This window comes from Schistocerca americana, chromosome 1, assembly GCF_021461395.2.
Source record: "Schistocerca americana isolate TAMUIC-IGC-003095 chromosome 1, iqSchAmer2.1, whole genome shotgun sequence".
Taxonomy (NCBI): domain Eukaryota; kingdom Metazoa; phylum Arthropoda; class Insecta; order Orthoptera; family Acrididae; genus Schistocerca; species Schistocerca americana.
Genome location: NC_060119.1, coordinates 1,065,068,023 through 1,065,092,332, shown reverse-complemented (window position 1 = coordinate 1,065,092,332; position 24,310 = coordinate 1,065,068,023). Strand labels below are relative to the sequence as shown.

The 24,310-nt window shown below is 44.1% G+C and overlaps 1 protein-coding gene across 1 annotated transcript in view; it reads left to right on the top strand.

The window, feature by feature from the left end:
* LOC124596344 (glucose dehydrogenase [FAD, quinone]-like) overlaps positions 1-24,310 on the top strand; it is a 101,278-nt gene that overhangs the window by 34,207 nt on the left and 42,761 nt on the right. Inside the window, exons 2-3 of the mRNA XM_047135450.1 lie at positions 5,355-5,602; positions 18,187-18,389. Of these exons, the coding sequence (XP_046991406.1) occupies positions 5,355-5,602; positions 18,187-18,389 (451 nt within the window). The remainder of the gene's footprint in view (positions 1-5,354; positions 5,603-18,186; positions 18,390-24,310) is intronic.

The following is a 24,310-nucleotide window of genomic DNA, read 5'->3' as shown; positions in this document are numbered from 1 at the left end:
GCTGTAATCTGCTCGCTAAGCTGTCTGGAATTGTTGTCTAATTTTTCATTAAGGCTGTCATGGTTTTCATTAAGCTGTTTGATCTGTTCACTAAGCTGTCTGGAATTGTTGTCTAATTTTTCATTTAACTGTCTGGAATTGTTGTCTAATTTTTCATTGAACTGTTTGTTCTGCTGACTAAGTTGTTTGAAATTTTCATCATTGTTGTCTAGTTTTTCATTAAGGTGTTTGTTCTGTTCAAGAATTTGTGACAATAATCCCGTTGTTTGATCCAAGCCAAAATTAGCATTTCTATTCTCTGTGCTGTTTAATGGTGGATCTGGAATTGTCTCGCTTTCTGTAACCATTTGGTTATTCTGAGATTTACAAAAAGGTTTGCCAGTCAAATGTACACTGTCGGTCACTATTTCGGAATTAAATGAATCCGTCGTACTTTCAGTACGCTGTCCAGTTTCATTAGAAAAATTTGTCTGTACGTTACTTGAATTTTCTAAACCGGGTTTGTTAAGCTGGGCAGCGCTCATTACAATAGAGCGCCCCGCGTCATCAATTTGTCGTCAAATTAACAGAGGAGACAATTGAGTTCGTTTGTTCAGCACAAAGATCAAAATTAACATTAGTGGTCGGTACGTGCTGATTGTTAGTAAACGGAGGATTGTCATCAATACACTGTGTGTCACAAGTACTATCGGTGAAGTTGTTTAAGTCGACCATTTCACTCCTTATACCTCACGATGCACTATTAATAGTCTTTCGCGGCATTTTTACACAAGTCACAATTATTCACAAATGAGACAAAGACAATACAAAATGCAACAAACATAAATACAACAAAGAGCAACGAATTGCCGATGACCTGTGGGAGAAAGTCACAAAATTAGTAAAAGCGTTGCGCCAAATACTAAATATATATTTTATTAAATAAGAGCAGTTATCTGGTTACTATTCAGAAGATTCTCAAAGAAATACGATCCTGGACCGGATGTCGCCAAGTGTAACCTCCCCGGAGAAATTATTAAGAGGAAAATATTTAAATGGTAATGGGCATCGTGCTAAACGTAACCTCCCAGCAGAAATAAAAGAAAAGTCTATGATAATGAAAACGAGCCAAATATTTGGTCCCCACAAAAATTATAGAAAAATAATGGCCCAAATGTAAACTCCCCACAGTAATAAAAGTCAATGATAATAAAAATGTGCAAAAATGTTAAATCCCCACAAAATCAACGCTAAAATGAACCTGATACATTTTATTAGGGCAGCTGCGGTGACCTACGGCCCTGTGCAATAATTAATCTGATAAATTGAAGGGCAGCATCGCTGACCTTAGGCCCTGTGCAATAATTAATCTGATAATTTGATTCTGGGAGGTAAAGCATAGGAAATATTGTTTCAATTCGAATGATTCTTTTCTTAAAAAAGATTGCTTTGGAAACAAAATTATTATTGGGGCATAACTTGAAACAATTAATTACAATTAACATACATTACGTTATCAGATGTGCGCAATGCTGCTTTATTACCTCATTTAACAATATACCTCGTCCCGAACCTTGGCCAGAGACCCATGTCGACGCCTGCCGACTCCTCACACACAACTCCGACTCGCAACTGGCAACTGCTAACTCGCAACTGCATGCTCTCGCGACTCGCTACGTACAACCACTGAACTCTCGCGCAGTCAAGCGCAGACTAGCAACGATAAATAACTCTCTGGTCAGAGATTCTGTCATGCCTCGCCATCGCTGGTTGAAACGTACGCGTTTCAAGCTCTTCTTGTTTTCTCGCAAGATACGTAGTTTAACCGATAAATCGCAATAAAGATGAAGTCAAAATATTTTATTGCCAACCTGTAACGCAACTTGGCCATTTCCTTTGGCTGTGACTACGTTGTATGTTTTTATATGTCGTATTTTGGAGCATTATTTTTTTGTATTATTAGTAGTTGATCATGGGAAATACAGTTTTGGAGATTCGTGACATCATAGTTGCAATGGGTAAATGTTGCTTTCCTTTAAAGTAGTTTTCGTACATAACGAAGAATAGGCCTATATGATTGGGAATAAAAAGCTATAACACCCTATAAAATTTATGTATTGTACGCCTCTAGTTTACAATAAGAGGCGTTACCTTCTTTCCTCTTTAAATGGTGCTTGCTATGGTGAAACATTACTGAAAAACTTATATAAACGTCGTATGATGTCACTTCGTTTCATGAGCTTCCAATAACATAGCCTCAGATCGAATATACAAAACATTTAACATGTCTTATGCATGGAGATAGCATAGTAACACTTCACAGAAGCATTTTGTTTTGTGTGTGTGTGTGTGTGTGTGTGTGTGTGTGTGTGTGTGTGTGTGTCTGTGCTGCTGCTGTATTTTAGATGTGGAAAAACTGCAAATTAATCTTACATCAATTTCGTAATTTTCGAAATAATTACTATCTAACATTATGTAGTAAATTTAGATCACTTGCACAGTTTTGAGCACAGCCAAAAGACTGCTCTGGGGCCCCATTTTGTTTGACTGTTTCATTTTAAGGACAGCTGAAATAGTGCACTGTGATTGGAGGAGAGGAGATATGACTTTGGTTTGTGATATCGTAAATAAACAGAGAAATGGCATGCCCCTCAATAGATACGTGGGGTACGTTTTGTGATGTATGAGGCATGTGACATTCACGTGACTACCTTCATGATCTTCAGCGAACGGTTAGAGGTCAAAATATTCTGGAACCTCCACATGCTACTTATGTATGAATAATATTTAAAATTTCTAACAGCATTCATTCGATTAGATACCTGACAGCTATTTTAAGTGTCGAAAGACATGGACGCGATAGGTCAGGAGGTAGTGAGAAAAGATTATAGCATTTCGTCGATGTTATTTATCGTACTGAAGAAGCAGAACAGAAAACCAAGGAGGAATTCGGAAAGGGAATCACAGCTGAGGGAGAAGAAAAAAAGTTTGAAGTATACTAATGGAATATTAAATACGAAAAGGTAACGGTCTGAAAAGGGCTTGTGGGATGAATAACAATAAACGTAAAACAGAAGTAATGGATGGTAGTCTAATGAAGTCAGTTGTTGGTGTGAGAATATGCCAGGAGGTAAGCAATATCATTGGGTGAGACTTGTTATTTGGCATGCAAGATAACTTATGATGACCAAAGTAAGGAGTATATACAGGGTGTTACAAAAAGGTACGGCCAAACTTTCAGCAAACATTCCTCACACACAAATAAAGAAAAGATGTTATGTGGACATGTGTTCGGAAACGCTTAATTTCCATGTTAGAGCTCATTTTCGTTTCGTCAGTATGTACTGTACTTCCTCGATTCACCGCCAGTTGGCCCAATTGAATGAGGGTAATGTTCACTTCGGTGCTTGTGTTGACATGCGACTTACTGCTCTACAGTACTAGCATCATGCACATCAGTACGTAGCATCAACAGGTTAGTGTTCATCACGAACGTGGTTTTGCAGTCAGTGCAATGTTTACAAATGTGGAGTTGGTAGATGCCCATTTGATGTATGGATTAGCACGGGACAATAGCCGTGGCGCGGTACGTTTGTATCGCGACATATTTCCAGAACGATTTTAAGGTGTCCCGACAGGAAGACGTTCGAAGCAATTGATCGGCGTCTTAGGGATCACGGAACATTCCAGCCTATGACTCGCGACTGGGTAAGACCTAGAACGACGAGGACACCTGCAATGGACGAGGCAATTCTTCGTACAGTTGACGATAACCCTAATGTCAGCGTCAGAGAAGTTGCTGCTGTACAAGGTAACGTTGACCACGTCACTGTATGGAGAGTGCTACGGGAGAATCAGTTGTTTCCGTACCATGTACAGCGTGTGCAGGCACTATCAGCAGCTGATTGGCCTCCACGGGTACACTTCTGCGAATGGTTCATCCAACAATGTGTCAATCGTTTCAGTGCAAATGTTCTCTTTACGGATGAGGCTTCATTCAGACGTGATCAGATTGTAAATTTTCACAATCAAAATGTGTGGGCTGACGAGAATGCGCACGCAATTGTGTAATCACGTCATCAACACAGATTTTCTCTGAACGTTTGGGCAGGCATTGTTGGTGATGTCTTGATTGGGCCCCATGTCCTTCCACCACGTTATCATGGTTTCATACGGGATACTCTACCTGTGCTGCTAAACATGTGCAATTACAACTACGACACAACATGTGGTTCATGCACGATGGAGCTCCTGCACATTTCAGTCGAAGTGTTCGTATGCTTCTTAACAACAGATTCGGTGACCGATGGATTGGTAAAGGCGGACCAATTCCATGGCCTCCACGCTCTCCTGACCTCAACCCTCGTGACTTTCATTCATGGGGGCATTTGAAAGCTCTTGTCTACGCAACTCCGGTACCAAATGTAGAGACTCTTCGTGCTCGTATTGTGGACGTCTGTGATACAATACGCCATTCTCCAGGGCTGCATCAGCGCATCAGGGTGTCCATGCTACGGAGGGTGGATGCATGTATCCTCGCTAACGGAGGACATTTTGAACATTTCCTGTAACAAAGTGTTTGAAGTCACGCTGGTATGTTCTGTTGATGTGTGTTTCCATTCCATGGTTAATGTGATTTGAAGAGAAGTAATAAAATGAGTTCTAACATGGAAAGCAAGCGTTTCCGGACACATGTCCACATAACATATTTTCTTTCTTTGTGTGTGAGGAATGTTTCCTGAAAGTTTGGCCTTACCTTTTTGTAACACCCTGTATAATGCAGACTGACAACAGCAAGGAAACAGTTTCAGAAAAAGAGAGATTTATTAATGTGGAATATAAATTTAAGTGTTGGAATGTCTCTTCCGAAGTCTTTTTGTATGGTGTGTAGCCTTGTACAACGTGTAATGCGAACGATAAGCAGTTCAGAGAAGAAGAGAGTAGAAGCTTTTGAAAGAAAGTGCTTTAGTATGATATTACGTGGGCAGATTGCATAAGTAATGAAATCTTGAACTCAACTAGGGGAAAAAAAATCAGTTTGCGACTGAAGTTGACTAAAAGAAGAAATCGTCTGATAGGGCAGGTCCTGGGGCATCAAGGAATTGTCAGTTGGATGATTCAAGTGTGGGATGACAGCTAAGATAGAGACCAAAGGTTGACTAGACAGCACGTTGGACATGGTTTTCAGCAGTTGTGCAGAGTTGAAGAGGACTGCATGGGGAGGGAGGGAGTGATATGGGGGGAAGCTTCATGGAGATCTGCATCAAACCACCACAACAACAGTATACGTCATCAATAGCAAAGTGTTGCCATGTATATTTTTAAACATTTGCGTTCCACTTACTTCGCAAACTAAGTCCGTAATTGCGCCAAAGATGATGAAAGCTTTACGAAGGCCTTTCCAGGTGTTGCTGCTGGAGGCGGGCTCCGAGCTCCCGCACTGGACCGAGGTGCCCGGCCTGACGGGCCTCTCGGTGGCCCCGCCGCACATCTGGGAGCACCGCACGCAGCCCCAGACCAGCGCCTGCCGTGGGGAGAAGCACGACCGCTGCCACATCGCCACGGGACGCGCCCTGGGAGGCACCAGCGCCATCAACAACATGATGTACATGCGCGGACACAGGTCAGCAGGCCGAAAGCCTCTATTCCAACAGAAACTGGAGCGAAGCCTCTTGAAACTCTACATCTACATCTACATCTACATCTACATACATACTCCGCAATCCACCATACGGTACGTGGCGGAGGGTACTTCGTGCCACAACTAGCATCTTCCCTCCCTGTTCCACTCCCAAACAGAATGAGGGAAAAATGACTGCCTATATGCCTCTGTACGAGCCCTAATCTCTCTTATCTTATCTTTGTGGTCTTTCAACGAAATGTAAGTTGGCGGCAGTAAATTGTACTGCAGTCAGCCTCAAATGCTGGTTTTCTAAATTTCCTCAGCAGCGATTCACGAAAAGAACGCCTCCTTTCCTCTAGAGACTCCCACCTGAGCTCCTGAAGCATTTCCGTAACACTCACGTGATGATCAAACCTACCAGTAACAAATCTAGCAGCCCGCCTCTGAATTGCTTCTATGTCCTCCCTCAATCCGACCTGATAGGATCCCAAACGCTCTAGCAGTACTCAAGAATAGGTCGTATTAGTGTTTTATAAGCAGCCTCCTTTACAGATGAACCACATCTTCCCAAAATTCTACCAATGAACCGAAGACGACTATCCGCCTTCCTCACAACTGTCATTACATGCTTGTCCCACTTCATATAGCTCTGCAATGTTACGCCCAAATAATTAATCGACGTGACTGTGTCAAGCGTTACACTACTAATAGAGTATTCAAACATTACGGGCTTCTTTTTCCTATTCCTCAGCATTAATTCACATTTATCTATATTTAGAGTTAGCTGCCATTCTTTACACCAATCACAAATCCTATCCAAGTCATCTTGTATCCTCCTACAGTCAATCAACGACGACACCTTCCCGTACACCACAGCATAATCAGCAAACACCCGCACATTGCTATCCACCCTATCCAAAAGTTCATTTATGTAGATAGAAAACAACAGCGGACCTACCACACTTCCCTGGGGCACTCCACACGATACCCTCACCTCCGATGAACACTCACCAACGAGGACAACGTACTGGGTTCTATTACTTAAGAAGTAACAATTCTGTAATTGTTCAGGACTCGATCCCACAATGGTTTTTACCCTCGCTTTGTCGGGTTCCATGAAACGTGTTTCTCCGAGCACTATACGAGACGGTCGCACAAAGGAAGTAGGATCCGCGCTGTGGCAGATATTGTCATTAGCAGTTTAGAGCCCCGTTTAGACCCGATGGCGATGGCGCGACGTCGGAGCCTCGACGATAACTAAAAGTATTTGATAGCCAACCTGATCCACTGTCGCTCAACATCTGTCTACAGCTCTCGGAGGTTGTTCGGGGCTGAGCATAACAGAGATTGTTTCACAACAGGATCGTGGTGTCTGTGGAGTGTTACTCAAAACATAATGACATAATTCGGAACGATAGGGTGGCCTACAGGCTTGCTTATGTTACAGAAGGCCTGTTAGGTTGTGTGGGAGTACGTGTATATATATTGGCCGACCTCGATTTTCTAGATTTTCCTAACAAAACATTTCTAGCTTTACTATATCTGACATTTTAGTCGAGGTAGCACAGCGATGGTATTGATGTCTACAATAGTTTTAATTTTCGGTTTCGATCTCCTTCATCTTCAGAGCTAAGTAGTTGCGTCGTACCTGTACCCCAACCTCACAAAAGAATACTGTGTTCTGATGTGTGATTCTGATACTGACAACAACTTGCTGTTGTAAAAACTTAGCTCTGAAGATGATACACGGTGACGGAAATACAGACTTGGATTGAATAATAAACGACACATTAAAATTGTTTTACGCGTTTCTTTTGTTTTACTGTATTCGTTAGTAGCTGGAGGGAGTGCATAGTGGTTTGTAATCGTAAAGTCAATAACTGAACTGTCACGAATAGTGGTTCGCCGAGCGATCCGAGGCGTCTTGTCACGGTCCGCGCGGCTTCCCCTCGTCGGAGGTTCGAGTCCTTCTTCGGGCTTAATTGTGTGTGTCGTCCCTAGCGTAAGTTAGTTTAAGTTATATTAAGTAGTGTGTAAGCTTATGGACCGATGATCTCAGCATAGCGATTGTTTTAAGCTTATTTAAGTACTATATTTATTTGTAAGTGGAGTGGAAACTAACAAATAATGAATCACAGTTTTTAATAATAATAATAAGTCTCTTTAGTTTACACATATAATTCATATGCTTTTTTTGTTAAACAAAAAATAAATGCATTAATTTATTTCATTCACTATGAATACTGACATTTTCTGCAGTCGTGGTGGCCTAGTGCCGCGTTTCTCTACCATTTCATTTCTTTGGGGCTCACCAAAGTTCGTTTGAAACTTCCGCGACACCCCTGCATGTGGCTTTCTTCCTAGATCCAAAAATGAAAACACAAAAAATGTTTTAGAGTTGAATGCAAATAATATACAATTATTACGATATGATACACTTTTGAATGTGTGTAATTACGTACAATGGTGAGCGATTTCTCGTATGTTGGGTTACACCAAGAGACGATTTGCTGACAATGCTTTTCTGTTCTGAACGTTTCATCTGAGGAAGATTAGAAGTCATTAAAAATCTCACGAGACACCCTACACGTATGCGTGACACGCTAATGTGTCGTGACATGAGTGTTGAGAAATGGTCGCCTGGTGGCTAGAGTACTAGACTCCGAACTTTCAAGTCCCGTGTCCAATCCTGGAGAGGGGTGGACGATTTATCTCATTCCAGCCCGTCCAGTGTGGTCCCAGGTCCACTCATCCTGGAATCAAAGGAGTACCGGGGACCCTCCCACTGGGGCGAAAGTCGGCCGGGGCGATGGGCTAGCTACTCACCCCTTCCTAGCGCCGCGGTGGATGAAGGCTGTACTCCACCTTCAGGGAGACCTATAGCCCGGTCGCAGGCTTTTGCCACCTCACTATCTTTTTTACTCACAATTTCATGAGAAAATTAACTAGAAATGAAAAGACATTACTTTTGCTAAAGAAATATATGTTTGAATATTTATTAAACAACAGTTCTACCTGTTTTTAAATATGGAATTTAAATAAAACTAAAAAAAAATCTAGTTGCCAGCATCGAGAACCACATTCCATCCTTTATAAGCATCTGAACATCCCCAACCAGAGAATACCTCTAAGCGGCGTGAATGTCGTCCTGCTGTCGTTTTGTCTCATATGATTCACAATGTACTTACGCCCTGCAATGGATGTGTAACAAGTACTCATCAGTCACGGTTCCTAATCCTCGCTTCGAATAAGGAACGGTGTCACTGCGTTCATGCGCATGCCGATCTCTTCCCCGTTTGACATACTGTGTTCGTATGCACATGGCGGGGGGGGGGGGGGGGGGGAGGGGCACATGTGTGACAGTGGCACCTGTATCCCACAGCGAAGTGGTGATTTCAGATGGCTTAGCTGTTCAACTGTTATTGCTATACAGCAGTGAACTGGCGAGTGACCGCACTGTCGTCTGTTTATTCGTTGATGCGAACTCCGGTAGTCAAGGACTATACCCGTCATCGACAGGTATCTCCCATGACGGCGACTGGTTTTTCTCTATCAAAGTCTCTCCGCCTCTGAGAAAAATTCATGACACAGAAATGCTGCAGTAAGTAGTGTATGGACTGCTTTAGAACACCATAACACTCGCTGTTCTAAAAACATTTCCTGGGTGCAGTCACCACACCATTGTGACTGTAACTGATTTGGTGAGGCCCCAGTGATATAAATATAGAGCGCAACACAATTATAGGGTCGGTTTTTTGAAACTCTGCAACCGTCTACCAATGCGATGCAAAAGTTTGAAATCGATTTTGCTGTTAATAAATCATCAACATTATGGCCAATGCTGGCCTTCCTTCTAATATTACTTATGTTTTACTTGATGACATTCCGTCAGTTACTACGAACTGGATCTCACGAAACCAATCGCACAACTGAGAAACGATACCCCATAAGCACATAATCTGATTAGAAGTATTTTGTGAGGAACGGTGTCAAAAAATACTGGAAAACTAAAAAATTAGAGTTAATTTGACATCCCCTGTCGATAGCACTCATTACTTCGTGAGAATGAAGGGCTAGTTGTGTGTCACAAGAACGAATTTATCTGAATTCTTATCGTTCCAAAACAGTATATGTTCCAGAATCATCTAAAAATCGGCGTTAGTGATGTGGGTATGTAATTCAGTGGATTATTCCAATTTCATTTTTTTAGTACTGGGATGACCTGTGCAAGCAGTTGTATTTAATTGCTAAATATGGAGCCATTGTATCAGCATACTCCGAAAGGATCGTGACAGGTATACAATCTGGACCGGAGGCCTTGCCTTTGATTAGTGCTTTAAGCTGCTTCGTTACATCAGAGATATCTACTTCTAAATTACGTATCGGCAGTTGCTCTTGATTCGAATTCTGAAGTGTTACAGAAATATAGCCAATACCCTGTATTAAACTGGTTCAGAGGATAATACACTCCTGGAAATTGAAATAAGAACACCGTGAATTCATTGTCCCAGGAAGGGGAAACTTTATTGACACATTCCTGGGGTCAGATACATCACATGATCACACTGACAGAACCACAGGCACATAGACACAGGCAACAGAGCATGCACAATGTCGGCACTAGTACAGTGTATATCCACCTTTCGCAGCAATGCAGGCTGCTATTCTCCCATGGAGACGATCGTAGAGATGCTGGATGTAGTCCTGTGGAACGGCTTGCCATGCCATTTCCACCTGGCGCCTCAGTTGGACCAGCGTTCGTGCTCGACATGCAGACCGCGTGAGACGACGCTTCATCCAGTCCCAAACATGCTCAATGGGGGACAGATCCGGAGATCTTGCTGGCCAGGGTAGTTGACTTACACCTTCTAGAGCACGTTGGGTGGCACGGGATACATGCGGACGTGCATTGTCCTGTTGGATCAGCAAGTTCCCTTGCCGGTCTAGGAATGGTAGAACGATGGGTTCGATGACGGTTTGGATGTACCGTGCACTATTCAGTGTCCCCTCGACGATCACCAGTGGTGTACGGCCAGTGTAGGAGATCGCTCCCCACACCATGATGCTGGGTGTTGGCCCTGTGTGCCTCGGTCGTATGCAGTCCTGATTGTGGCGCTCACCTGCACGGCGCCAAACACGCATACGACCATCATTGGCACCAAGGCAGAAGCGACTCTCATCGCTGAAGACGACACGTCTCCATTCGTCCCTCCATTCACGCCTGTCGCGACACCACTGAAGGCGGGCTGCACGATGTTGGGGCGTGAGCGGAAGACGGCCTAACGGTGTGCGGGACCGTAGCCCAGCTTCATGGAGACGGTTGCGAATGGTCCTCGCCGATACCTCAGGAGCAACAGTGTCCCTAATTTGCTGGGAAGTGGCGGTGCGGTCCCCTACGGCACTGCGTAGGATCCTACGGTCTTGGCGTACATCCGTGCGTCGCTGCGGTCCGGTCCCAGATCGACGGGCACGTGCACCTTCCGCCGACCACTGGCGACAGCATCGATGTACTGTGGAGACCTGACGCCCCACGTGTTGAGCAATTCGGCGGTACGTCCACCCGGCCTCCCGCATGCCCACTATACGCCCTCGCTCAAAGTCCGTCAACTGCACATACGGTTCACGTCCACGCTGTCGCGGCATGCTACCAGTGTTAAAGACTGCGATGGAGCTCCGTATGCCACGGCAAACTGGCTGACACTGACGGCGGCGGTGCACAAATGCTGCGCAGCTAGCGCCATTCGAAGGCCCACACCGCGGTTCCTGGTGTGTCCGCTGTGCCGTGCGTGTGATCATTGCTTGTACAGCCCTCTCGCAGTGTCCGGAGCAAGTATGGTGGGTCTGACACACCGGTGTCAATGTGTTCTTTTTTCCATTTCCAGGAGTGTACATTCTCCAACAAAATGCCCATCTGTCACGACCATTAGGAGTAGTTTGCAGAGTGTAGTAAATATGGAAACAGGAGGAAAACTACGCAGGTAATTACTCCCGTCAGAAATACATATATTGGGAAAGGTAGATGTGGAACGCTAATAGGATAATAATTAAAAGTTATCATGATTTAAAATTCATAATATGTTAGAGAACACCCCACAAACAATATGTACAGTTTATTTGGACACACAGTACTTCAGGATTTGAGAAACCATATGTTCCACTTGGCAACGGCCTTGCCGCAGTGGTTCCCGTGAGATCACCGATGTTGAGCGCTTTCGGGCGTGGTCGGCACTTGGATGGGTGACCATCCAGGCCGCCATTTTTCTCGGTGCCAGCCTCGTGATGCCAGTTGAGGAGCTACTCGACCGAATAGTAGCGACTCCGGTCAAGAATACCATCATACCGACCGGGAGAGCAGTGTGCTGACCCCACTCCCCTCCTATCCGCAACCTCTTCTGAGGATGACACGGCGATCGGATGGTCCCGGTAGGCCACTCGTGGCCTGATGACGGAGTGCTTATATACGTTCCACTTAGGTTGGTGAATATATCTGAGACCGCAATTTCAGCATGTGTGCCATTCTCAAGCGGTAACTGTAACCACATACAACTACTGAAAAGCAGATCAATTATGTGGATACATTCCGTTCTTAAAAACCTTACGAAAGCTAATTACCATTCTGTACTTCATTCTGAACTACGGGAATGTATATGTTGACTTTTAAAATGACGTCGTCCACATGTGCGACCGTATTCACATATTAGCGGATACGATGTGAAAAACGTACATTTGGTTCTGAATGAGATGAATGTCCTCAGGAATCGTCTAATACACTGAGGTGACAAAGAGTCATGGAATAGCGATATGCACGTATACGGATGGCGGTAGCATCGCGTGCACAAAGTATAAAGGGGCAGTGCTCTGGCGGAGCTAACATTTGTACTCAGACGATTAGCGTGGAAAGGTTTCCGACGTGATTATGGCTGCACGAGAAGAAATACAGAATTTGAACGCGGAATGGTAGTTGTAGCTAGGCGGATCGGACTTTCCATTTCTGAAACCGTTAGAGAATTCAATCTTCCGAGATCCACAGTGTCAAGAATGTGCCGAGAATACCGAATATTCAGGCATCATTTCTCACCACGGAAAACGCAGTGGCCGACGGCCTTCACTTAACGACCGAGAGCAGTGGCATTTGCACTGAGTTGTCTGTGCTAACAGATGAGCGCCATTGCGTGAAATAACTGCCGAAATCAATGTGAGATGTACGACGAACGTGTACTTCAGGAGCGGCTGCGGAATTTGTCGTTAATGAGCGATGGCAGCGGACGACCGACGCGACCGCCTTTGCTAAAAGAACGACATTGTCTGCAACGCCTCTCCTGGGCTCGTGACCATAACGGTTGGGTCCGTGACCCAATCAGACGCGTCCCTGTTTCAGATGGCAAGAGCTGACGGTAGGGTTCGAGTGTGTCTGAGACCCCACGAAGCCATTGTTCAGGTTGTCAACAAAGCACTGTGCAAGCTGGCGGTGCCTCCATAATGGTGTGGCCTGTGTTTACATGGAATGGACTGGATCCTCTGGTCCAAGTGAACCGATCCGTTGACTGGGAATGGTTATATTCGACTACTTGGAGACCATTTGCTGCCTTTCAATAATGGAATTTTAATGGATGACAGTGCGCCGTGTCACTGGGCCACAACAGTTCGCGACTGGTTCAAAGAACATTCGGGATAGTTCGCGTGAATGATTTGGCCACCAGATTGCACGACATGAATCCTGTCGAAAATTTATGGGACATACTGAAGAGGACAGTTAGTACACAAATTCCTGCATCGGCAGTTCTTCCGCTATTATGCGTGGCTATAGGGGCAGCGTGGCTGAGTATTTCTGCAGGCCACTTCCAGTGACTTGCCGAGTCCCTTCTTTGTCGAGGTGCTGCACCACGCCGGGCAAAAGGAAGTCCGACAAGATATTAAACTGCATACTTAATTTCCGTCACCTCATTGTAGATAATGGTGCCGTCGTGACGGTAAGGCGATAAATGATAGTTCGGAGGGCTATGTTTTCACTTACAAGTATATCGACATCTACATCTACATTTACACTCCGCAAGCCACCCAACGGTGTGTGGCGGAGGGCACTTTAAGTGCCACTGTCATTACCTCCGTTTCCTGTTCCAGTCGCGTAAGGTTCGCGGGAAGAACGACTGCCGAAAAGCCTCCGTGCGCGCTCCAATCTCTCTAATTTTACATTCGTGATCTCCTCGGGAGGTATAAGTAGGGGGAATCAATATATTCGATACCTCATCCAGAAACGCATCCTCTCGAAACCTGGACAGCAAGCTACACCGCGATGCAGAGCGCCTCTCTTGCAAAGTCTGCCACATGAGTTTGCTAAACATCTCAGTAACGCTATCACGCTTACCAAATAACCCTGTGACGAAACGCGCCGCTCTTCTTTGGATCTTCTCTATCTCCTCCGTCAACCCGACCTGGTACGGATCCCACACTGATGAGCAATACTCAAGCATAGGTCGAACGAGTGCTTTGTAAGCCACCTCCTTTGTTGATGGACTACATTTTCGAAGGACTCTCCCAATAAATCTCAACCTGGTACCCGCCTTACCAACAATTAATTTTATATGATCATTCCACTTCAAATTGTTCCTCACGCATACTCCCAGATATTTTACAGAAGTAACTGCTACCAGTGTTTGTTCCGCTATCATATAATCATACAATAACGGATCCTTCTTTCTATGTATTCGCAATACATTACATTTGTCTACATTAAGGGTCAGTTGCCATTCCCTGCACCAAGTGCCTATCCGCTGCAGATCTTCCTGCATTTCGCTGCAATTTTCTAATGCTGCAACTTCTCTGTATACTACAGCATCATCCGCGAAAAGCCGCATGGTACTTCCGACACTATTTACTAGGTCATTTATATATATTGTGAAAAGCAATGGTCCCATAACACTCCCCTGTGGCACGCCAGAGGTTACTTTAACGTCTGTAGACGTATTTCACTTTGTGTAAGCAAAAAGTAATGTGTAACATTTGACTTACCACACTTTCGTTTAGCCACGAAAAAGAAGGAGTCCATGTCCAGCTGCCTCCAACATCACCCGCTCCCAGTTTTGCAACTGAATTTAATTGGGTTGTTAGTCTCAATAAGAAATCTGCGAGAACTGGGTCACTTCCTAACTGTGAATCATAATGACGCTCTTACTGCTCCTGGCTCAAAGATCAATTATTCGTTCATACGCCTCGTGAACTACAAAGATATCAAGATTCACAACAATAAATAGAATCGAAAGAACAGCTCTTCCATTCACTTGTATCTAACACACACTAAGGTTACGGCGCACACAGGGATAAAGTGATAACACAAAATACATGACGACGTTAATAGAGGACACATTAACTACTAAAAAGTACACACCAACATAAAATTAAAAGTGAAGCTCTTTTATTAATTTCGCTTAAATTCGACTCGATACCTTCTTCACAATGAAGCGTTAGGCTTAGCTAAGTCTTGGTAATACCCCTAGAAACTTTGAGTCATCCCTGGTAACTGGAACCCAAAACTTTACGTCTTCCCGTCTTTTACCGAATAGAGGTCCTTTCTCCCAATCTCTCCCCCCCTCCCCCCCTCCACCCGGCCGGCCGGAGTGGCCGAGAGGTTCTAGGCGCTACAGTCTGGAGCCGCGCGACCGCTGCGTTCGGTGATTCGAATCCTGCCTCGGGCATGGATGTGTGTGATGTCCTTAGGTTAGTTAGGTTCAAGTAGTTCAAGTTCTAGGGGACTGATGACCTCAGACGTTGTCCCATAGTGCTCAGAGCCATTTGAACCATTTCCTCTCCCCCCCCCCCCCCCAATCCTTTCCAATATTATTAATTACAGTGAGTTCCCTTCTGTGAATTATCTGGCACTGCGAAAATTGAGTCTCATCATTTTCCACCGATGCAGGTAGAATTTCCAACCACTTCCTTCGGGCGGATCATACACTGCGATTACACTGTGTCACCGCAGTCTGCATTCACTACTATTCTTCGGACCGGCCACGTCAGTAACACTCACTGTCAAAGTTACTTACCTGCTTCGGAACGATTTTGATTGGCTATCTCACTAAAATCGTTTTAACCTAGCTCCCATTGGTCATTCGGCTCCGTTCTGCGCCATACCCGTGATAGGTCCGCCATAGGAGTTTACGATAAAGCTTTAGAGCAGAAACGGCAGTTACTACTTTTCAAAAGAAATCAAAACCAATTCAGCTAGCGCCCCAAATACGATTTTGGCGTTCACAAATTGCCTCGGGCCTCGAAATTCCCGGATCTGCTATGACTCCATAACTACTCCAGGTGCGGCATAGCCTTCACAGGAAGTATTGACGTCGACGAGTTTATTCTGCTATATCAGACATTTCCTCTCTTGCCGTAATCAAGCGCGTGCATAACCCTGTCTTCTGGTTTTACGATATCGTTGCACAGTACGCACCTCTTTCACCGGCGACCGCTAGCCAGAGCGATGTTATTTTCCTTGCAACCGATGTGCGGCCTCTGTCCATAGCAAGCTTTCTTCATTCACCTTTAAACGAAGAATTATAGATACTGAGTTAAAATGCACCGTTCGATTTAGATCCTATAGTTCTTTAGGCAATTCGTGGTCGTAATTGCAAACTGTAGTAGTTAACACTTAAAAACTGCACAAATTCCTAAATATCCTTCGTGAAGTAAATAATTTCCGTAACCGTGTCAATGGAATATGTCGTGGGTTATGAAATTCTCCACACATTTCTCTGCCAATGGATATATGAGTTTCCTGATTTATGGGAAACCAAGCACAGTGCATAAATTTAGTATTTAGCTGTGGGCCGCGGATAATTACCGGTGTCACATTAAGCTCTCGAAACAACACTAAGAAATAACGTGAAGTCTCATTTAGCAATCTATATCGTTGCAAGATACTCTCCATTCTCCACAATTTGTCTTCTGATACGCTGCTTTGAAGGAAAAGAAACATTGGGATGTTCGATTTAACAACAGTTTCAAAGGTACACAGGGTGAACATTCATAAAACTGACAAACTGGAGGGATAGATTCCTGATTAGAAATGCAGGAAAAAAGGCCCTATGAACATATTTAAGGAAATGGACGGTGTACGTGCAACGACAAGAAATCGTCCCAGAACACAGAACAGAGTTGCATCGCATGAACGTCACAACAGATGTTCAAAGTGGTCCCCTTGTGATGCATTGCACGCGTTCACACATAGCATCGTGGATTTCCGCACTCTTTCGTAGGTTCCGACCTCTCTCCGAATAACTTCACAGACGTCTTGAACACCCTGTCGAAGCGTCTACACACCAGGAACTGGTACAGCATACACAAACGCTTTTCAGATGCCTCAAGAGGTAAATATTCAGGGGTTTAGGTCCGGTAACCTATTAGGCCTTGGTACTGGGCCTCCACATCCCATCCTACGTGCGGAGAAGATGTTGCTGAGGTGTCAGCAAACTGTAAAGCTCCGTCATGCAGAAACCACATAACCTGTCGTATTGCCAAAGCATCCCTGGCAGAGTATTCCGCAGGACGTCCAGATTCGTTCCTCCGTTCAGGCGTTGTGGAATAATAACTGGTCCAAGAACGTAATCGCCAAGAATACCTGTCCGTACACGGACGTTGAACCTATGTGATAAGACGCCTTAAACATTCCCCAAGGTCTGTCTGTAGCCCACAGATGGCGATTATGCAGTTTGGTAATGCCACTTCTGATAAATGTTGCTTCGTGGGTAAAGAGAATTGCTGTCAGGAATCCCATAACAGAGATGGTCTGGTGCAAAAAGCATCACCAAAATCCTTCTGCAATATCGTCGTAGAGGAAGATCCGCTGCTGATAATCTTTGCACTCTTTGAAGGTGATAGGGATGGTACCGATAGTCATACAGGATACACATAATTGTGCTTCGCCTTATACCATATTCGGAGATCACTTGGCTGAGTTTGTTCTAGGGTTCATCTCAATATCCTGCAGAACCCGGTCCTCCAAGTCTGCTGCATCCACAGTCGGCCACCTCCATGCACTTTCGTCTGACTGAAAGAAGGACTTGAAATGTTCTGTGGTGTGCTTGGTGTCTGTTAGGGTACATGTTTTGGTACATCAGTGCTGCCTCTCGACAGATTCCATCTGCTTGGTCGTACACAAATACCACCTCGGCTTATTCCCGATAAGAATACCGAACCATTCTGCTGCTTAAAGTACACTGCGTCAATCACACAACCTGCAGTATACGCGAAACACACGGCACGTTGTCAGAGGAACTGTCATTTGTCAGTGTCATCTAGTGTGGCAACGATGCATTTGCAGGCAAATGTGCATAGGACTTTTTTTCTTCCATCTCCAAACAGGAATCCGTCCATGCAGTTTGTCGGCTTTTAATGTCCACCCCATATAGATGTCACGCATAATCTAATAATCAATAATCATCAGTGTTCATCCTTCATATTTACTCCACTTCATTGTTCAAAAATGTCATCTCACAAAAATACCTACAAAAATATAATACTAACTCTGCGTTGCCCTAAGCGGATACATCCATAACAATATACAGCATATGTGTAACACAAAAATACCTGTGCAGGGATGATTACGAGAACTGGGCGGCAATGGGAAACAAAGGATGGTCGTATGAAGAAGTGCTGCCCTTCTTCAAGAAATCGGAGGATCTGCGCTCGGAAGCCATCTGGCGGCTTCCAGATGCAGCAAAGTATCACAACCGCGGCGGGCCGCTCACAGTCAGCTCACTGGAGTACCGTTTTCCAGCACTGCAGGCATTGCAGCAAGGTAAGGCGGTCAATCACTGTTGCCAACACTTGCTGTCAGGGTAGCAACAACCAGTAGGAGTAGCAGACACAAGTCAACCAACCTAAATAAGTGGTTGGGGTGACATCTCCAGACTGGACTCCAGATGGATTACTAGTATGTCAATCACTTTTGATTAGCTATTGATTGGGTTTTTGGCACATACAGGGCTGGAAAAATAAAACTGGCCCGAAAAATACTTCATGCAATTTGAGCTAGGCAGTCCAACTTACTTCATCAGCCTCAGGTGTGGATGATGCAAACTGGGTTGCCTGTCTTAAGGTGCTTGAATTATTTTTCGGGCCAGCTTTATTTTGCAAATCCTGTATAAGAAAAATTTTGAAATTTGTGGTAAGGTGTTACGGGACCGAACTGCTGAGGTCGTCGGTCCCTAAGCTTACACACTATTTAATCTAACTTAAACTAACTTACCGTAAGGACGACACACCCATGCCCGAGGGAGGACTCGAACCTCCGACGGGGGGAGCCGCGCGGACCATGAGAGGACCATTAGAAGACGCCTCAGACCGCGCGGATCATGAATAAGAGGTCTTACATGTAATACGCAGTACAACGTATATCTGAGTCTCCAGACATCTGGCTGGTTTCAAGTGACCAGCTACTAATTCCTCTCCCGTGCCAAACTTTTCATTTCAGAGCATCAGTTGCTACGTGCGTCCTCCATTATTAGCTGGGTGTACTCCAGGCTCTATCTTCCTGTACACACACAGCAATCCCTTTGGTTACTTAATATTCTTGCATGTCCACATTTCACCTACAGATAGCCATTTTCAACTTCAGTTTACTCCTGCCTATACGCCAGGAAAGACATGTGGTGTCATGTGCTGCTTAGAGTTTGTTGGAGGGTAACTCATCCAAACGTGCAGATGATGGCTATTTGTAGCTGAAATATGGGTGTGCTGTAATAATAAAAAACCAGTGAGATTGCGACTAACTGCCGTGTTCATACACTTCCTCGAACTAATCTACCGTCTGTGCACATCTGTGCCTTTGGAAGTTCGTTTGTGCAAATTTCCTGCCATCCTGTCCTTTCACCGAGCGCGGTGACGTAGTGCTTAGCACACTGGACTTGAATTCGGGAGGATGACGTTTCAAACTCGCGTCCGGCCATCCTGATTTAGATTTTCCGTGATATCCCTAATTCTCTTCAGGCAAATGCCTGTATGATTCCTTTGGAAGAGCACGGCCGACTTCCTTCTCCATCCTTCCCTAATCCGATGGGACTGATGACCACTCTGTTTGGTCCCATCCCACAAATCAACTAACCAACCAACCAACCTCTCCTTTCTGTCAATGTTTTCCATATATTTCTTTTCTCATTCCTTGCCTTACCAGTCCACCTGATTTTCATCAATTGCCTGTAGCTCCACTTCTCAAATGCTAATATTCGCCTCTGTTCAGGTTTTCTCACAGTCATTATATCACTACTATACAATGCTATGGTTCAACGGAACATTCTCTGAAATATCTTCCTCAAATTAAGGTCTATGTTTGATAGTAGTAGACTTCTTTTGATGAGAAATGTCCTTTATACCTGTTTGAGTCTCGTTGCTCCGTCCATCATGGATTATTTTGCTTCCAATGTACGCTAGCGAGGGGAATCCCTTAACTTCGTCTACTTTCTGATCGCCAATTCGGATTCTCGTTTCTGCTACTTCTTATTACTTTCTTCCTTTTTCGATTTACTCTCAATCCATCTTCTGTTATCATTAGATTCTTCGTGTAACTTCCCCTTACAAAAATTATAAATGAGTGTGCTGATAAACGTATTACGTTATTTGATTTTCAAACAGCTGAGCAAAACTGAACGTAGTCAGACATTTCTTTCTTTACTTATTATGATCATCACTATACTGACACCCTATTTTTTTTCTTTAGCGCAACGCAGTCTGACTTTCAATAATCCCTACAAAAGAATGGCCCTGACTAACAATAGCCTATACCTTTCATGAATCACTTACCTCACAAAAATCTCCGTTACTCGAACTACTGCAACACAGGGAGCGCCAATATTGCCAGCTAAATGAAAGATTCTAACTACTGAAGGCACTAACTACTGATAGGCATAGTTAGCAAATGAAAGATTTTGATGGAGAACAAACAATGTATTTACCTTAATAGTGTTCAAAACTCATAATATATATCAGTTCATGACATCCAGTCTTTCCTTTTTCTGACGGACACACGTCCAGATCGTCCGCTCTCAAAACTCTGCCACCTCTCTCCCCACATCCACCACTGCTGGCTGCTCACCTCCAACTGCGCAACGCTACGCGCTGTTCACATCCAACTGCCCAACACTACACAAGCGAATATTCCAACAATGAGTCCAACCAGCTACAGACTGCACACGGCAATGTCAGTGATTTGCATACAGAGCGCTACGTGGCGTTACCAACATAAAAACCTAAAGAGCCTATTTAAGTTCGTTACGGTCAACATATCCTGTAATTCTTCTTCACTTTCACTAAAGATAGCTATGCCACCAGCGACTCTTATCATGGATAATCTTTCACCTTGAACTTTAATCCCAGTCTTAAAACTTTTTTCTTTAATTCCATCGTTCTTACTTCAATGAATTGATTGAACATTAAGGACGAAAGACTATATCCTTGTCTTACACCATTTTTAGTTCGTGCACTTCTTTCTTCGTTTTCCAGTTTTATTTTTCCCTCTTTGCTCTTGTACAGGTTGCACATCATCCGTTTTTCCCTATAGTCTACTCCTAATTTGCTCAGCGTTTCGAACATCTTGCACCATTTCACATCGTCGAACGCTTTTTGCAGCTCTGAAAATCCTGTGATGGATGGAAAGAGGCAGTCGGATGACAAATGCCAAGAAATTTTTTCTTATGATATAAATTAATTATTTCGATTTTTCCTCTTTACTTATACTATGAGGCCCTTCTTCTTGTAAAATGTCAAACTCCAGGCCAACGGGACGTACCCAGTACGTACGGATGAGAGAGTTAGCGAATACAAATATGTGTAACATAAATTGACGTATCATTTGATTCCACTGACTTAGAAGCTTAGTTTCTTGCGCCACAAACAGTGAGAAATTCCTATAGACTCTGATGAGTGAGTTTTTAGATATCAAAATATGTGACATAAAGGGCCCTCTCTTCCGATTTCATTGACTTAGAAACTTCAGTTTTTATCGCCGCCAAAGGAACCCAGGCCTCAGTAAGTACCTGATACAACTGCCCGTTCCTGAGAAAAAGGGTTTTCAACAGTCGGACAGACAGACAGACAGACAGACATACGTACAACAAAGCGATCGTGTAACGGTTCCGTTTTTAGCGATTTTTAGCGATTGAGGTACGGAACCTTAAAAGTTGTGTAATCGATCATGTGAACTAAAACTGATCAATAAAAGAAGTGAATGAATTATCCATAACTATATACAAATCTAATACAGCTGAACGGCCATGAGGGTGGATTACACCAAAATAGGTAGCGAAAAGTAGGACAACAGAGGAAAATTACAAAGAGGTGGAAGTAAACTGAGGACGCTACCAGTAACTCCTGCTGCATTTGGTTGATTCTTTTTTTTTCCTTTTTTGCTATCGTACGTCGGTAAAGGATTGTTGACAGAGAGAACACGTTTCTTATGAAAGCCGACGGTGTTGCCTGAAGCAAAAACGTATCTTATTTCCGACCCAGGCACGCTAACATTGGCTGTTAATATGACATCCATTTTTACACTTACGTTTGCCATTGTTGCATTGTTTTCTAAATTAAACAATAAGTCTATAACAGTTCGCTGTAACCTTAATAACTGGTCAAATAACACTGTAGGATGCCAACGGATGCGACACTACTGATTTGTCCAATGATTTTGTCTGTAATTACGTCCAACTTCCATAAATATACCTGTAAGACACTCACTGCTGCCGTACCATTCGACAGCAAACTTCAAAACTCATATTTCATCGACATCTGTTAACTGTTCACATATTTTTGTGGGGACTCAACTGCATACGACCGTCCACGCGAAACCTGAACCGTGACTCTCTCTTTGCATGTAGGTGATCATTCATTTATTTTAAGAATATGAACAAGTACGTGTATCCTCAGGGCCCGGATTTCTATAATTTAAAATATGTGGAAAATTACCACTAAATTGATCTAAAGATACCAATAAAATGACGTTAAATTGATATAAAATATATGTAAAGTTCAAACAAAGTATATAACTATCTTTATAAAATTAGCTATAGTAATGAAAAACTTAGAAGGAAGTTGGAGCTGAAATTACGAAAAGGATAATTAATTTAAGAGGAGACTACAAAAATTAAGTAACGCAAATCGTCCCAAGCGAAGACCATTGTGCAATATGAATAGCGCATTGTCAATAGAGACTATATATACTTGACATAAAAGTTTTCTTATTATGTTACCGCGTCATATTGTATAAAACTACTGCTGGAGAAAACCAATGTTTGAACAACATTCACGGGAAGATACAGTTCACGCTCGAGGTAGGGAAGAATGGTGCAATTCCGTTTCTAGACGTCGAAGTTTTCAGGACAACGGAGGGAACACTGGGGCACAGAGTATATCGCAAGCCCACACATACAGATCTGCACGCCCAATCCTACCACCACCCAGCGCAGAAAAACTCTCCCATCCGTTCTTTGGCAGTTCGTGCGCAGTGCCTAAGTGAAGCTTAAAACGTAACACCTGAGCTCTAAAGGCTACGCACAACGTTTCTAGCCAATGGCTACAGCCTCCTTCGCCGGGTTGGGGGTGCAGCCTGTCTTCTATAGTGGTCGTAGGATCCAGGACGTGCTAGGCTCCACTAAGGACAAGGTGGATGCATTACACACTGTAGGCGTGTACAAGATGGAATGCGAATGTGGAGAGACATACATCGCCGAGACTGGCAGATCAATAGCAACGCGCATTCGGTAACCCGAGCACTTTATTCGTCTAGGGCAACATAACAAATCAGCAGTGGCAGAACATCAGCAAGGTTGCGGAAAGCACATAGAGTTCAGCGAAGTATGTGTGTTGGCCAAGCAGCCGGTTACGACGAAACGCAAAATCAGAGAGGCCATCGAAACACATAAACACCCTAACAACATGAATAGAGAGGATGGACTCAGGCTTGCCCCATCTAGGCTGCCCGCAATCAGAGTCCAACAGACCACATTGTCAACACGAGGCGCGAGCACTACCCGCGAGTAACTGCTGCCGCGCGGCTGACGTCGAGCATTTGGTAGACAGGAGCCAACTTCTCATTTGGCGGTGACCACCAATCATTGCACATAGTACAGGAGCCAATAGACAACAGAGGTTACGCTCTCCCTCCATCGCAGTAACCTATAGCAATAAAGTCCCCTCTCCTTCTTTAAGTGACCAATGAAATGAACTATCTTTCTGTAATTATGACGGAATGGCATGCGCAATGAACAGTAACAACTAAATACGAGGGACACTGCATAGGTAGAAAGTACCAGTAGATGCAGAAGAAGGCCGCTCTAACCGTGGTCGAAACGTTGGTTTTCTCAACTGACTCTGGCCGTGGAAGCCTACATACAGTTGGTTTCCAACAGACAAAGTTTTGTTGCGTTACAAATAACAGGCGCATCTCAGTGTGGGAGAGAAATGATGCATCAGCTGGAAACGTACTCCAAAGTTGAAGCTTGCGACACAATGCGATTGTTGAGGGCAAAACGTCTGCACTGCACACAGATCCTTTGCGAAATTCGGACAGTGTATGGACCAGACGTAATGTCGCATCCAGCCGCAGTGAAATGGTGCCAACAACTGGACCAAGTCCGCACAGACATCGCTGATGCTGGTAACAGAAGGAAGGCCATCGGCATCGACAACAGACGACAATGTTCACGAACTCAAGAAAGTGATTCGCGGAAA